Source organism: Triturus cristatus, chromosome 9 (genome assembly GCF_964204655.1).
Source record: "Triturus cristatus chromosome 9, aTriCri1.1, whole genome shotgun sequence".
In the NCBI taxonomy this organism is placed as follows: domain Eukaryota; kingdom Metazoa; phylum Chordata; class Amphibia; order Caudata; family Salamandridae; genus Triturus; species Triturus cristatus.
In genome coordinates, this window is record NC_140592.1 from 85973951 (window position 1) to 85986181 (window position 12231).

A 12231-nucleotide genomic window follows, 5' to 3' on the forward strand; every position below is an offset into this window, starting at 1 on the left:
ACTGTCTCCAGTGTCCACCTCATGGGTGCACCAGGAAGTCTGACTTGGGGTCAGACTGAACATATGTCTAAACTGCTGTAGCACTTGTCTACATTCAGTTTGTTGATGTTCAGTGAGGCTGCCTGCCAAAGCAACGCCATCCACTGATCCATCATCAGGGTTCTGAGAGAGGAGGTCAGGGAGAGGGTCACTCTCCTCCTCCTGGTCCTCATCAGTTGCCATGAGCAAGCTCATGTCAGCCCTGTCCACATATGCTTTAAGTCTGTTGACATGGAGCACTCTAAGAGGGCTCCTGGGAGTACCAAGGTCTACCAGGTAGGTGACCTCTCCCTTCTTTTCAACAATTGTATGGGGGCCACTCCATTTGTCCTGGAGAGCTGCTGGGGCCACTGGCTCCAACACCCACACTTTCTGGCCTGGCTGGTAAACAGTCAGTACAGCCTTTTGGTCATGCCAAGCTTTTTGTAGTTCTTGGCTTGCCTCAAGGTTTTTTGTGGCCTTCTTCATGTACTCAGCCATATTGGAGCGGAGACCAAGTACATAGTCCACTACATCCTGTTTGGGAGGTTTGAGAGGTAACTCCCATCCCTCCTTCACTAGACATAATGGTCCTCTCACAGGGTGCCCAAACAGAAGTTCAAAGGGGCTGTAGCCAACCCCCTTCTGAGGAACCTCCCTGTATGCAAACAGAAGGCAAGGAAGTAAAAGGTCCCATTTTCGCCTAAGCTTTTCTGGGAGGCCCTTAATCATTCCTTTCAGGGTTTTGTTGAACCTCTCAACTAACCCATTGCATTGTGGGTGATAGGGAGTGGTGAATTTGTAGTTTACACCACACTCCTTCCACATTGCAGTCAAATATCCTGACATAAAGTTGGACCCTCTGTCAGAGATAACCTCCTTAGGAAAGCCCACTCTGGAGAATACTCCAATGAGGGCTCTGGCTACCACAGGGGCTGTAGTAGTCCTGAGGGGAATAGCTTCTGGATACCTGGTGGCATGGTCCACTATCACCAGTATGAATCTGTGCCCAGATGCTGTTGGAGGGTCAAGGGGACCGACTATATCAATCCCTACCCTTTCAAAGGGGACCCCCACCACAGGTAGTGGTATCAGGGGGGCCTTTGTAGTGCCACCTGTCTTGCCACTGGCTAGACAAGTGACACAGGAGCGACAAAACTCCTTTGTATCTTCAGACATGTGTGGCCAATGAAAATGTGGAACAAGCCTGTCCCAGGTCTTGTTTTGGCCCAAGTGACCTGCCAATGGGATATCATGTGCTGGGGTCAAGAGGAACCCCCTAAACTTCTGAGGAATCACCAGCCTCCTGGTGGCGCCAGGAGTTGGTTCCCTAGCCTCAGAATAAAGGAGCCCCTCATCCCAATAAATCTTATGGGACCCACTAGCACTCCCAGCAGCCTCAGCAGCAGCTTGCTGTCTGAGGGGTTCAAGAGTGGGGCAGCACTGTTGCTCTTTGCTCAGATCTTCCCTGGAAGGGCCCCCTGCCCCCAAGAACTCAACCTGCCCAGGCTCAAGTCCCTCTGGGGCAGTTCCTTCTTCAGGCTCTGCTTCTCCTCCGTCTGGAGGGGAATCTGTGATCTGAGACAGAGGGGAAGGCCCAGCCTTAACCCTACTGCTCCTCCTCTTGGGTAGCACCTGGTCCATAGTTTCAGGATCCAGAGCTGGTTCAGCTTTATGCATTTTGGCTTGTGACCTGGTCACAGCAAATACCTCTGCAGGTATGCCCAACATCTCAGCACGAGTCCATAATTCTACTTCAGACCAGGCTGAAGTCTCCAGATCATTGCCCAACAGACATTCGACAGGGAGGTCTGCACTGACTACAACCTTTTTAAGGCCAGTTACCCCTCCCCAGGAGAAATTAACAACTGCCAGGCTATGGTTGGTCCTGGTGTTGCTAGCATTGGTTACCTGGTACATTTCCCCCAGGATGATCTGTGTAGGATCCACTAGGTCCTCTGCCACCATGGTGACACTAGCACCTGTGTCCCTAAATGCCAAAGCCTGTTTGCCATTTATAATAGGCTGCTGTTTGTATTTGCCCAGGTTACTGGGGCTCACTAGGAATGACATATCAAGGTCTCCCTCACAAACAAGCAATGCCTGTGTTGGTACTCTGACTAGGCCAGAGTCCACATCAGAACCCAGGGTCAACCCTACTACACCCTTATTCTGTGCATTACCTCCACCACTGGCTGTACTAGGGGGAACAGGTGCCTTAGGGGCTGAAGTGGTGGGGGATTGGTCTTTGGACTTGGTACAATCAGAAGTCCAGTGCCCCTTCTGTTTACAGTAGTTGCACCAGGGCTTCTTTTGGCCTTTTTTCTTGTTAGATTGTGACTCCCCACCAGATGCAGATTTTTGGGGCCCTTGTGAAGACTTCTGGTCTTTAGACTTATCCCCACCTTTCTCTGAGCCTTTAGGATCTTGCTTCTTAGTGTCACCGCCCTGGTTCTGGTTTTTCAGCTTCACCCTGGTTCCGACCCATTTGTCTGCCTTCTTTCCCAATTCTTGGGGAGAGGTCAGATCAGAGTCCACCAGGTACTGATGCAACAACTGGTTCTGGCAATTATTAAGGATCTGTTCTCTCATTATAAGATTATACAATCCCTTAAAGTCAGTTACTCTACTACCAACCAGCCAACCTTCTAGAGCCTTGGTTGCACAATCAACAAAGTCAGTCCAATCCTGAGTCTGTGTTTTCTGGGTATCCCTGAACTTCAACCTGTACTGTTCAGTGGTTAAGCCAAACCCATCTATCAAAACACTCTTCAGGGCTTCATAGTCATTAGCATCCTCTTCTCTAACAGTGAGGAGCTTGTCTCTACCTTTATCTGAAAAGGAGAGCCACAAGATTGCTACCCACTGTTTCTGGGGGACCTGTTGAACTTTACAGGCCCTCTCCATAGCAGTTATCCATTTGTGGATATCATCCCCACTCTGGTAGGGAGGAACAACCTTGGACAGGTTCCTATGGTCAGGAGTATAATCTCTGTTTCTAGGGACACTGTTGCTGCCACCAGGGGCATCTAACCCCTCCTTCTTTGAAGCTCTTTGGAGCTCGAAGGCTTCCCTATCTAAGGCCAGTTGCTTGGCTCTGAGAGCAAGCTTAGCTTCCTCATACTGTAGCAACTTGTACCTTCTCTCAGAAGAGGTCTCCCTGGGAAAGTTGGAGTTCTTCTGTGGGACAGATTCTCTTCCAGAGTGGTATGAATGGTCAGATTCCCTTGAGAGGGACCTAGGCCTCTCTCCCACTCTGTCAGTTCTCTTAGGGAGAATTCCTCTGTTCCTTTCAGACTCTTCTGAGTCTGGCCCTTCAATCACAGACTCCAGATCATCTTGATTTTCATCATCAGACCCAGAGACTATGTTTGACCCACCCCCTGATCCAGACCCACTTGCTCCTAGAGCTTGTTTCAGGTCATCTGCTACTAGCAGATCTATCAGGTGCTGTGATGAGGGACTCCTGCCCACCCACAGTCCTCAAAGCATAAGGCCTTCAGGTCAGTGTAGGCCATGTCTTTGTACTGAGATGGGATGGACCCACTGGCTCCATCCTGGTGAGGCATACTAGTGTTGTGCAGTGTTGTACTACCTACACTAGTTGTGGCCTACTAAACCTAGCTTGAGCTGTAGCAAGGGTGTGCTTATCCCTTTACACACAGCTCTAAGTTCAGTAGAACTTATTGATACTAGCTTGACTTTATATGTACCTTGAGTACCTTAAGTGGTTTTCAGTTAGTAATTCAAATTGAGATTTTCTGGTAAAACAATGGCAAGCTGTAATCCCACACGCTGCCCACCAATGTGAGAAGTTGGCCTGGCATATGCTGGTCACTAGTTCTAGTGGCCACCTTGCACCAGTCCAATTCGACTCTTGGTAGATAGGTTTAAAGACAACCTTTTAAAAGAAAGCTATCCTAGTGGTAGCTGTGGAGAGCAGCCTTCAGGCCAAGTCTCTGAGGAATGTAAAGCAGCTTGTTTTACCTTATAATCTCTTGAATTACCAAATGAAAGGACACCACACAGGTATATATATGGAATATATCTGTATTTATTACTAAATATACTCTACTAATCTCTTTATGAGATTAGTCCCAGGTAAACATTCAAAAGATCAACATTTCTCAATAAATTAAGCACATAAATCACTGTAGCCCTAGGGGCGTACCAGACCATATACTAAGTAAATGGTATAACAAATTCGACAAGCAAAATGAAGAGGCCTAGGGCCTTGGGAATCGCTGGGGCTTCACTGCTGTAGTGTGTTCAGGTAAGTAACCAGCCCACAGGAGGCGTGTGCAGTGTCTAAACACGCACGCAAGTTTCTAATAGACTTCAATGCAAAAATGTCGCGATTCGTATTTTAAAGTTCTAGGGCACTTCTGAGTGGACAACAAGCACACAACTTACAGGGTAAGTATTTCGATAGCCAATGCACACTTGGGCACCGTAATGCCAGAGTTACCTCACCCAGGGAGTCCGGGTGCACAGGTGTCCTTTGGTGTCGGGTTGCGATGCTGATATCAATGGGAATCGAGGTGTTCTTGCTGCTTGTGTCGTCGAGAGAGGTGTCCGTTCGGTTCAAACGATGGATTGGAGTTGCAGGCGACCTAGAAATTGAGGGGACAGAGTTCAGAGTCACTTGCCAGTGACCGGTGGTCTTCAGGATAGATGACCACAACTGTCGCGTCGCTTTCGTCGCTGATGGTGTTTTGTCTCTTCGCCCACGTCGTCCAGGAGGGATCGATGACGATCAGCAGCTGGAGTTGGAGGGTCCCACGACGTCTGCAGCTGTTGGCGGTGTCGGCCCTCGGATTGGAGCCAACAAACCTTGGCAACTGCAAGTCTCGGGTAGAGTGAAGATTGTGGATGGCTCAGACCAGCAAGGTCCGAGGGACTTACCCAGCGAGGGTAAGTGAGGGTAGGCCCAGAGCAACCAGGCCAGCCCTTGGAATAGTTGAGGATGTCTTCAGGAGGGCTACTAGCCAACGGGCAAGCAACCGCGAAGACGCCTTTGCAGGTAAGCTTCAGCAACAGCCCACGGTCACTCGGGACGGGGTAGGCCGCTGATCTTTGGTTCAGTACCTGCTCGGGACTTGGACATTAAGTGGTCCAAAGCACAGGTTTGTAGTTCGTCGTTCAGGGCTTGCACTCGAAATCAGTGCACGGTTCCCTGGTATTGTCGTTCCTCGTCACTCGTGGGGTCCAGACGCCACAGCTTCGCTGGGGACTCAAAATGGCCGTAGAGAGGTCAGGAAATCGACTTCAGGGGACGCAGGGACTTCGGGCTCCGGCGGGAGCGGTAAAGTTTGCAACCGTTGTTCAGTCCTTAAGGTGCCTGCAAAGCAGGGGAGCCACTCCTTGGCTCCAAGGGAGATCCTTCGGTCTTCTAAAGGTAGTAGAACGTTGAAGGGACCGGATTCTTCTTCGTAGAGCGTCGTCCAGGTGTAATCTGAATTGCATTGGCAATGTTTGGTATCTTATACTGTAAAGATGGGAGGGACTAGCTCTATGGCCACTCCTCTAGGAGGGCCAGGGTAGGGGGTGGTTACACCCACTTCCCTTTGTCCAGTTTCGCGCCAGGACAGGGGCAGAGGCCCCTGAACCGGTTTGAGCTGGCATATGCACAGAGGAGTCTACTGCTCCCCCAGTGCAGGACTTCAAAGGCACTCTAAGAGTGCACCCACCCAGCTCCAATACACTAAATCCTGTCTGGGAGGTTGTGACACCTCCCTGTGACAGGAAACCCTTTGTTGAGCTCCCTCCACTGCGAGTTTCGGTCAGCAGCAGAAGGGCAGCCCGGTGTCTGCGCTGGTGGCATCCATTTTGTGATGCCAGGGCTTTAGAAGATTTCTACCGTTTGGTACAGTGGGTACATGTCGTCCCCTCTAGTAGAGTGGGATCATACTCCCACACCAGTTACTGGTGTGGGGGTATGATTCCAAAACGTTTGACACCAAACACGACATGTTTTGATGCAGTCATTCCAAAGTTAGCATTAACCGGGAGGTTATAATGCACTTAAGAGTATATGGTTTAACCGCACCCACAAACAGCAGCAGAGAATAGACTCTGCCAGCTGCAGAGGGGTCCTGCTCAGGCAGAAGCACCCCCTCACATAGTAAACCACGCACCCTGCCCTTGGGATTGATGGGGCCTACCATAGGGGTGACTGATAGGTTCATATGTGTGTGTATGGTGAGATATAGAAACCTATACCTCAGTGAGGAGTGCTAACACTACCTCACACAGGCTGCAATAGCAGGCCTGTGGTGTCAGATTGAGAATGCTTCCCAGGGGTGGCATAATACATGCTGCAGCCCCTGGTAGGCCTGTGAAGTACCAATGCCCTAGGTACCTAAGGTACCATATACTAGGGGCTCACAAGGTACCACAGTATCCAATCACTAGTGCATCTAGTATGCACATCAAGTTGTTTAGAGAGATCAGGTAGACTGGGGCCCTGATTAGCAGGGACCCAGCCAGACTATAGCCAGAAACCAGTGTATACATCAGAAAAAAAGTGGGGGCAACACAAGTGCAGATCCTACTCTCCTACAGGGTGTTAGCTACCAGACAGGCCGCCGTGTTCTGCATGACTTGTAGCTTGTTTAAGGCGGCTTCGTTGGCTGATGCTAACAGTGCGTTACAATAGTCCAGTCGGCTTAGTACTAGAGCTTGCATCAAAGTTTTTTGGTAGGGGAAGGTAACAGGGGGAAGATTCTTCTAAGTAAATTGAGTGTGTAGAAGCAGGTGCCAGCAGTAGTAGTTGCGTGTGCATCAAGAATGAGGTTTTGGTCGATCCTAATTTTTTTACCACTTCCTTACATGGGTACCACACGCGATCTGAAGTTGCTCTCTCGTAACGTCCAGAGGCTCAACTCCCCCACCAAATTGCACCAGGTCTGGTGAAAACTCATCAACACGACTCCAATGTTATTCTCTTGATAGAAAACCACCTGCTTTGAACCGATTGCCACAGCATGGCCCATCACAGATACCCACTCCAACATTGGGCGTACACTGACTTTAAGACTGTTGGCATTGCCATACTTTGCACGACAGGTTTCTACACAAAAGCGGTTAGTTACTAGGGATCCTGGCAGGCAATTCCTCACTTTAGCTGTGGAGAGAGGTAGAGACACGCTAATGCTCCATAACCCAATAAACAGACCTTGAGTAAAAAAACAAATATGTACTACTTTCGCCACGTTACAAGGTCCCTTCGGTAATATAGATTACACCAGCACAATCTCAAGGGTGCACACCCTTGTTAGCGTGGGGTGTGCCTCCATGCAAAATAAGGAAGCCTTTGCACCTGCACCATATTACAGATGGCAGCTCAAGGGCAAGAAGCAATCGGGAGGTTTACTGAATATGCACCCATTGACTGCACACTTTGCAAATGAGCCTTCAGGCATCCTGCTGCAAGCAGGTACAGGTATTTACTGCACTCTCCTGCACGTAGATCTCTGTCCCCCTTTATACTGAGGCTGTGTGTTACACTGCATGTGGAAGACAGACCAGCAGTTTCAAAGAGCCGGTCTGCCTTTCACAATTGTACTGTTCAGGTCGCAAGCAACTATTTGTGCCTTATTCTGAGTACAATTACTGTAATAGGGAGCACTGTTTCACTCTGTGCCTCACACACTCAGTTATGCGGGGCAGTGCACCCTCTCTATAATACAACCCCTGTTGGGCAAACACTGTGATGGTTCACTTTAGATACTCCGAAGACTAAGCTCCTAAGCCTAGTGCTGTGATTAATCAGTTTTTAATTTGTTTTCCATTAAAGCATATGCCAAACACCTTTATACAGCAGCTTTTCTTTTATAATTTTCTCTCATTTAAATTTCTGTTACATTTGCTTGGAACAAAATGACACTTAAAATGCTTGTCAAGGCCAGACCTATTGGTTTTTTTATGCTTGTTCATTAATAAAGGGTGGGTATTTTTGACAACAGCAATAGTTCGTTCCAGTCGGAAACCTCTAGTGAGGTGTGGGAATTAGGAAACTGATGACTGGAATCCTCAATCAAACCTGCGCTAAAAAGTTGCCATTGCATTCGTAGTTGCAGTTCTTCTTACCTTTTTTAGGTTTTGCCTGCAAAATCTCTTGTAAACATACAAAAGAAATCTTAAACGAGCTTAGAAGATGCCCATTACTTACCATTGGTTGGCTTCAATGCCACTCTTGTTCCCAAGTTGCTTACTGGCCTCCAGCTTCCTCCTGGGGCTTCCTTTGTGTGGCTGCTGTGGAGCATGGACTAAGTACAGTCTGCAACCATTGTCCTTCCACTGGCCGCAGGCTCCTGCAGATACTTTTTACTTTTGAATATGCACCGTTATAGAGTGTATGTCTGCAGCCCCTTTCCTCCATCCCAACATCCTCCTGCTGTTACTGCTCCTTTGTGTTGTTTTCACCTGCCCTCCTCCCATGGTCTGTTTCTCCGCCGCCGTCCTCCTTCTGCTGTCCATTGTTTCTCTACCCCCAGTATTCCCGTCGCTGTCCGTTGTTTCCCCCGCCCTCCTCCCATCGACTAGAACTGGGAAATTTCACACTAAGCTGGTTTCCCACCTGGTCATTTCATCATTGTGAATGGTTAACATTCTATCCAGAATGGACCAAAAGACTCTTACTTCCCTAAAATGTGGCTATCATCTTTTCAAAGCCTGTCTTCTCCCTCGTAGACGCTTCCCTATACTGCCCAATGTGTCTGGTGGTAGAATCTGAATATTCTTCTTCTGGTAGGCAGTAAGTTTATTTGCAATTTTCAAAGGACCTCATCCTGTCATCTTTAAACAAATCTCTCAAAGTTCTACAATCCGGACATATTCTAAGTGTGTTCTGGTTGTGCATAGGTATAATGTATTTCTTGAAATAGAGATATGTGTAGAGAAGGAATAGCTGAGATGCTACAGAGCCAAATACCTTCAAAAGAGTGCTTTTGATGTGACTGAAGAATAACCTTCGGAGTCCAATGTGTTTGTGTGACCAGATCACATCTCAGACTCTGGCTTACTACTGCTTGAGCCATATGTGCCCAAAGCTTGCACGATTGTCTTTGCATCCTTTCACCCAACTATTCTAAGCTATAGAGCTATAATAACCTCCAAGGGCAGGGAGTCTTAGCCCTTGTGGGCACGTTAATTGCCCTAGTAGTTCTCACCACCAATCTCCTGCCCTTCTAATGCTGTCCGTTCTTTGTTCCCCACCTTCCGCCCTTGTGTTGCTTGCACCCTCGCCCCTACACACTGTTTGTAGAAATATTGCAGAGCAGACTGACCAGCAAAATGGCTTAAAGGGAAAAAATAAAAGCTATAGGAGGCGGTCAACGCTGGGGGCGTCATAGTATTTTTTAATATTTCTTTACTTTAAGCCATGTTGCACAGCAGCCCAACATGTAAAAAACATTGTTAAATCCGAAAGATTTCGCATAGGTTAACGCTATTGTTTATAGGTCAGTATCCATATTTTAGTTGGGCCCACCTTACCAAAGTGGCAGCGCTTTTGTCCCCGGAAAGGAATATGTGATAGTTGCACTTATGTAGAAAAATCCGAATATCAAAACGATCAGGCATTAAACTTTAGGTCTTTCTCACTGCAGAAGGGAAATGTCTTTTTATCATTTCTAACAATTACATGGTAATGGTAAATAAGAAAACAGAAAGGGAAGTTGGCCGTAGAGTGTTCCAACCACACACTATAGGAAGTGGTTCATGCAAAGTTACTACTCTCCAGCCTTCATAAAATGTTAATCAAAACAAAAAAGCAGCAGCAGTGTGATTTCATGTTTTTGAATCTTGTGGCGCAAGCACTACGGGCCGATGTGTGTATCTTTCCTCACCAGATATGGCCCTTGTGCTGTAACTGTTCTAAGGAACATTGGTGCATTACCATCTGCCAGTCTCCCTTGAGGACTTGTGCTCCTCCATGGCGAGTGATCACTTTATGGATGTTGGGCCTTCAGGAGCCCAGTGCCTCATCGTCAACAGGGATGTGTAGGAAGCTGGCTCGGTATATACTATAGCAAAGTAAGGTATAGTATGAACAGAGTCCAGTGCCTTATCCTCAACATGGCCGCCTCCTTTGTGTGTGTGAGGGTTATATGTTAAAATTACAAAATAGTGAACTAATAGTGCCACACAATATGCCACATAATTTGCCTTTTCTTGTTGCATTTTCCAGAAAATACAGAACCTGATCTGTTCATTTGGTCAAAACAAGCCAATTAAATTGTGCCCTTCAACTGGTAAACCAATAGTCAGCCAAAGAAATTGCATTATCAACTAAATGAAATAGTTCCTTCAATAAAACACATAGAAAATTGTGTAATCTTATGTCTAAATATGTTGGTGTTACGCCTGACTGAATCTTAGCTAGTCTGTCTTCTGTTATAGGAGCGCCCATACCCCAGCGACAAAGACCTCTTGGAGCAGCTTACGGGAGAACTGCAGTGGCAAGTGTTTCGCAAAGACAGAGTCAAAAGTACCCTCCAACGCATTGAGCGGAAACGGAAACTTCTACAGCAACCATGCGGCTGCGCGGACCTGCAGCCTCACGGGAAGGGCTGACAAAGCCTTGGACCTACTAGGGGTAGAGCAGCAAGTCTAGAGGAACGGACTACTGCACAGATGTAGAAGACAAACCCATTGATGTCCAACCACTGACATTAGTGGGTGCTTGTACGAACAGTCCACTGCCATCTAGATTTGAGGGAATGAAGTAACAGTCATTTGCTTGTTCACCACCTACCAAGTGTAGGGTTGCATTACAATAACCCTCTATCAATGAATGTAAACGAGGATTTTGTAAACCTAATTACACAAAAATGCACTATGATCAATAAGTTATGATGAACAATTCAGAAAGCACAGCACAATGTGGTATTGGGGAAGAAATATGCTACTTACCAGTATGCATCTGTTCTTGGCATGTAGAGCTGCAGATCTATACACTGTGCATAGATCGCCATCTGGTGTTGGGCCCGGATGTTTGCAGTTTGTTTTTCCTCTTGAAAAGTCTTTGGAAGTCACGAGTTCGGTGACTCCTCCTTTGGTTGGTATTGCGCATGGGCTTCGGCTCCATCCTCAGATTGTTTTTCGCCAGCAGGGAAAGATGGAGCGTAGTAGTAACAGTAAAGAAACCCATGTGTGTTGTATCTAAATAAGATAAACTGGAACGGATACAGGTAGCCGGGGAGGCATGTATAGATCTGCAGCTCTACATGCCAAGAACAGATACATACTGGTAAGTAGCATATTCCGTTCGAGGCATATGAGCTGCAGATTATACACTGTGCATAGATTATATAGCAGTACCCAACCCTAGCGGCGACCACCGGCATCCATTGCAGTTGTTTGGAACAGTGTTTTTAGTACAGCCTGGCCCACACTAGCTTGTTGCTTGGTTTGCACATCTACACAGTAATGCTTTGTGAAAGTGTGCGGTGTGGATCATGTCGCTGCTTTGCAGATGTCATCTAGTGGTATGTTTCCTAGAAAAGCCATAGAAGTCCCTATCTTCCTTGTAGAGTGGGCTTTAGGGGGAACAGATAGCGTTCGTTTTGCTTTGTGGTAGCAAATCTGTATGCATTTTACAATCCACCTAGCTATCCCCGATTTAGAAATAGGGTTGCCTTTATGTGGTGGAGAGAAGGAGACAAATAGCTGTTTGGTTTTCCTGAAAGGTTGTGTCCTTTGGATGTAGTAAAGTAAAGCGCAACGGTTTGAGGTTGTGAGAAAAAGACTGGTAATTCTACCGACTGGTTTAGATGGAATGGAGAAATGACTTTGGGTAGAAATTTTGGGCTGGTGCGGAGTACAACCTTGTTCTGATGCATTTGGAGAAAAGGTTCCTGTATAGTGAGTGCTTGTATTTCACTAACTCTTCTGAGGGAAGTGATGGCCACTAGAAAAGCTGTTTTCCATGTGAGAAATTGGAGCTCACATTTATGTAATGGTTCGAAAGGGGGTCCCATTAACCTTGTGAGAACTATATTCAAGTTCCAGACAGGTGAGGGTGGTACTCTGGGTGGAATTACTCTTTTGAGGCCTTCCATAAAGGCTTTGATGGCAGGCACTCTGAAAAGTGATAGGTGCTGCCTGTTCTGTAAATAAGCAGCAATTGCAGCGAGGTGTAACCGAATGGAAGTATATGCTAGGTTACACCTTTGTAGATGGAGTAAGTGACATATGATGTGCTGTATG

The 12231-nt window shown here is 47.2% G+C and overlaps 1 protein-coding gene across 1 annotated transcript in view; it reads left to right on the forward strand.

The window, feature by feature from the left end:
* LOC146797456 (cyclic nucleotide-binding domain-containing protein 2-like) overlaps nt 1–10659 on the forward strand; it is a 120080-nt gene extending 109421 nt beyond the window's left edge. Inside the window, exon 14 of the mRNA XM_085624480.1 lies at nt 10423–10659. Within this exon, the coding sequence (XP_085480606.1) occupies nt 10423–10596 (174 nt within the window). The 3' untranslated portion in view covers nt 10597–10659. The remainder of the gene's footprint in view (nt 1–10422) is intronic.
* Nucleotides 10660–12231: the final 1572 nt, after the last annotated feature.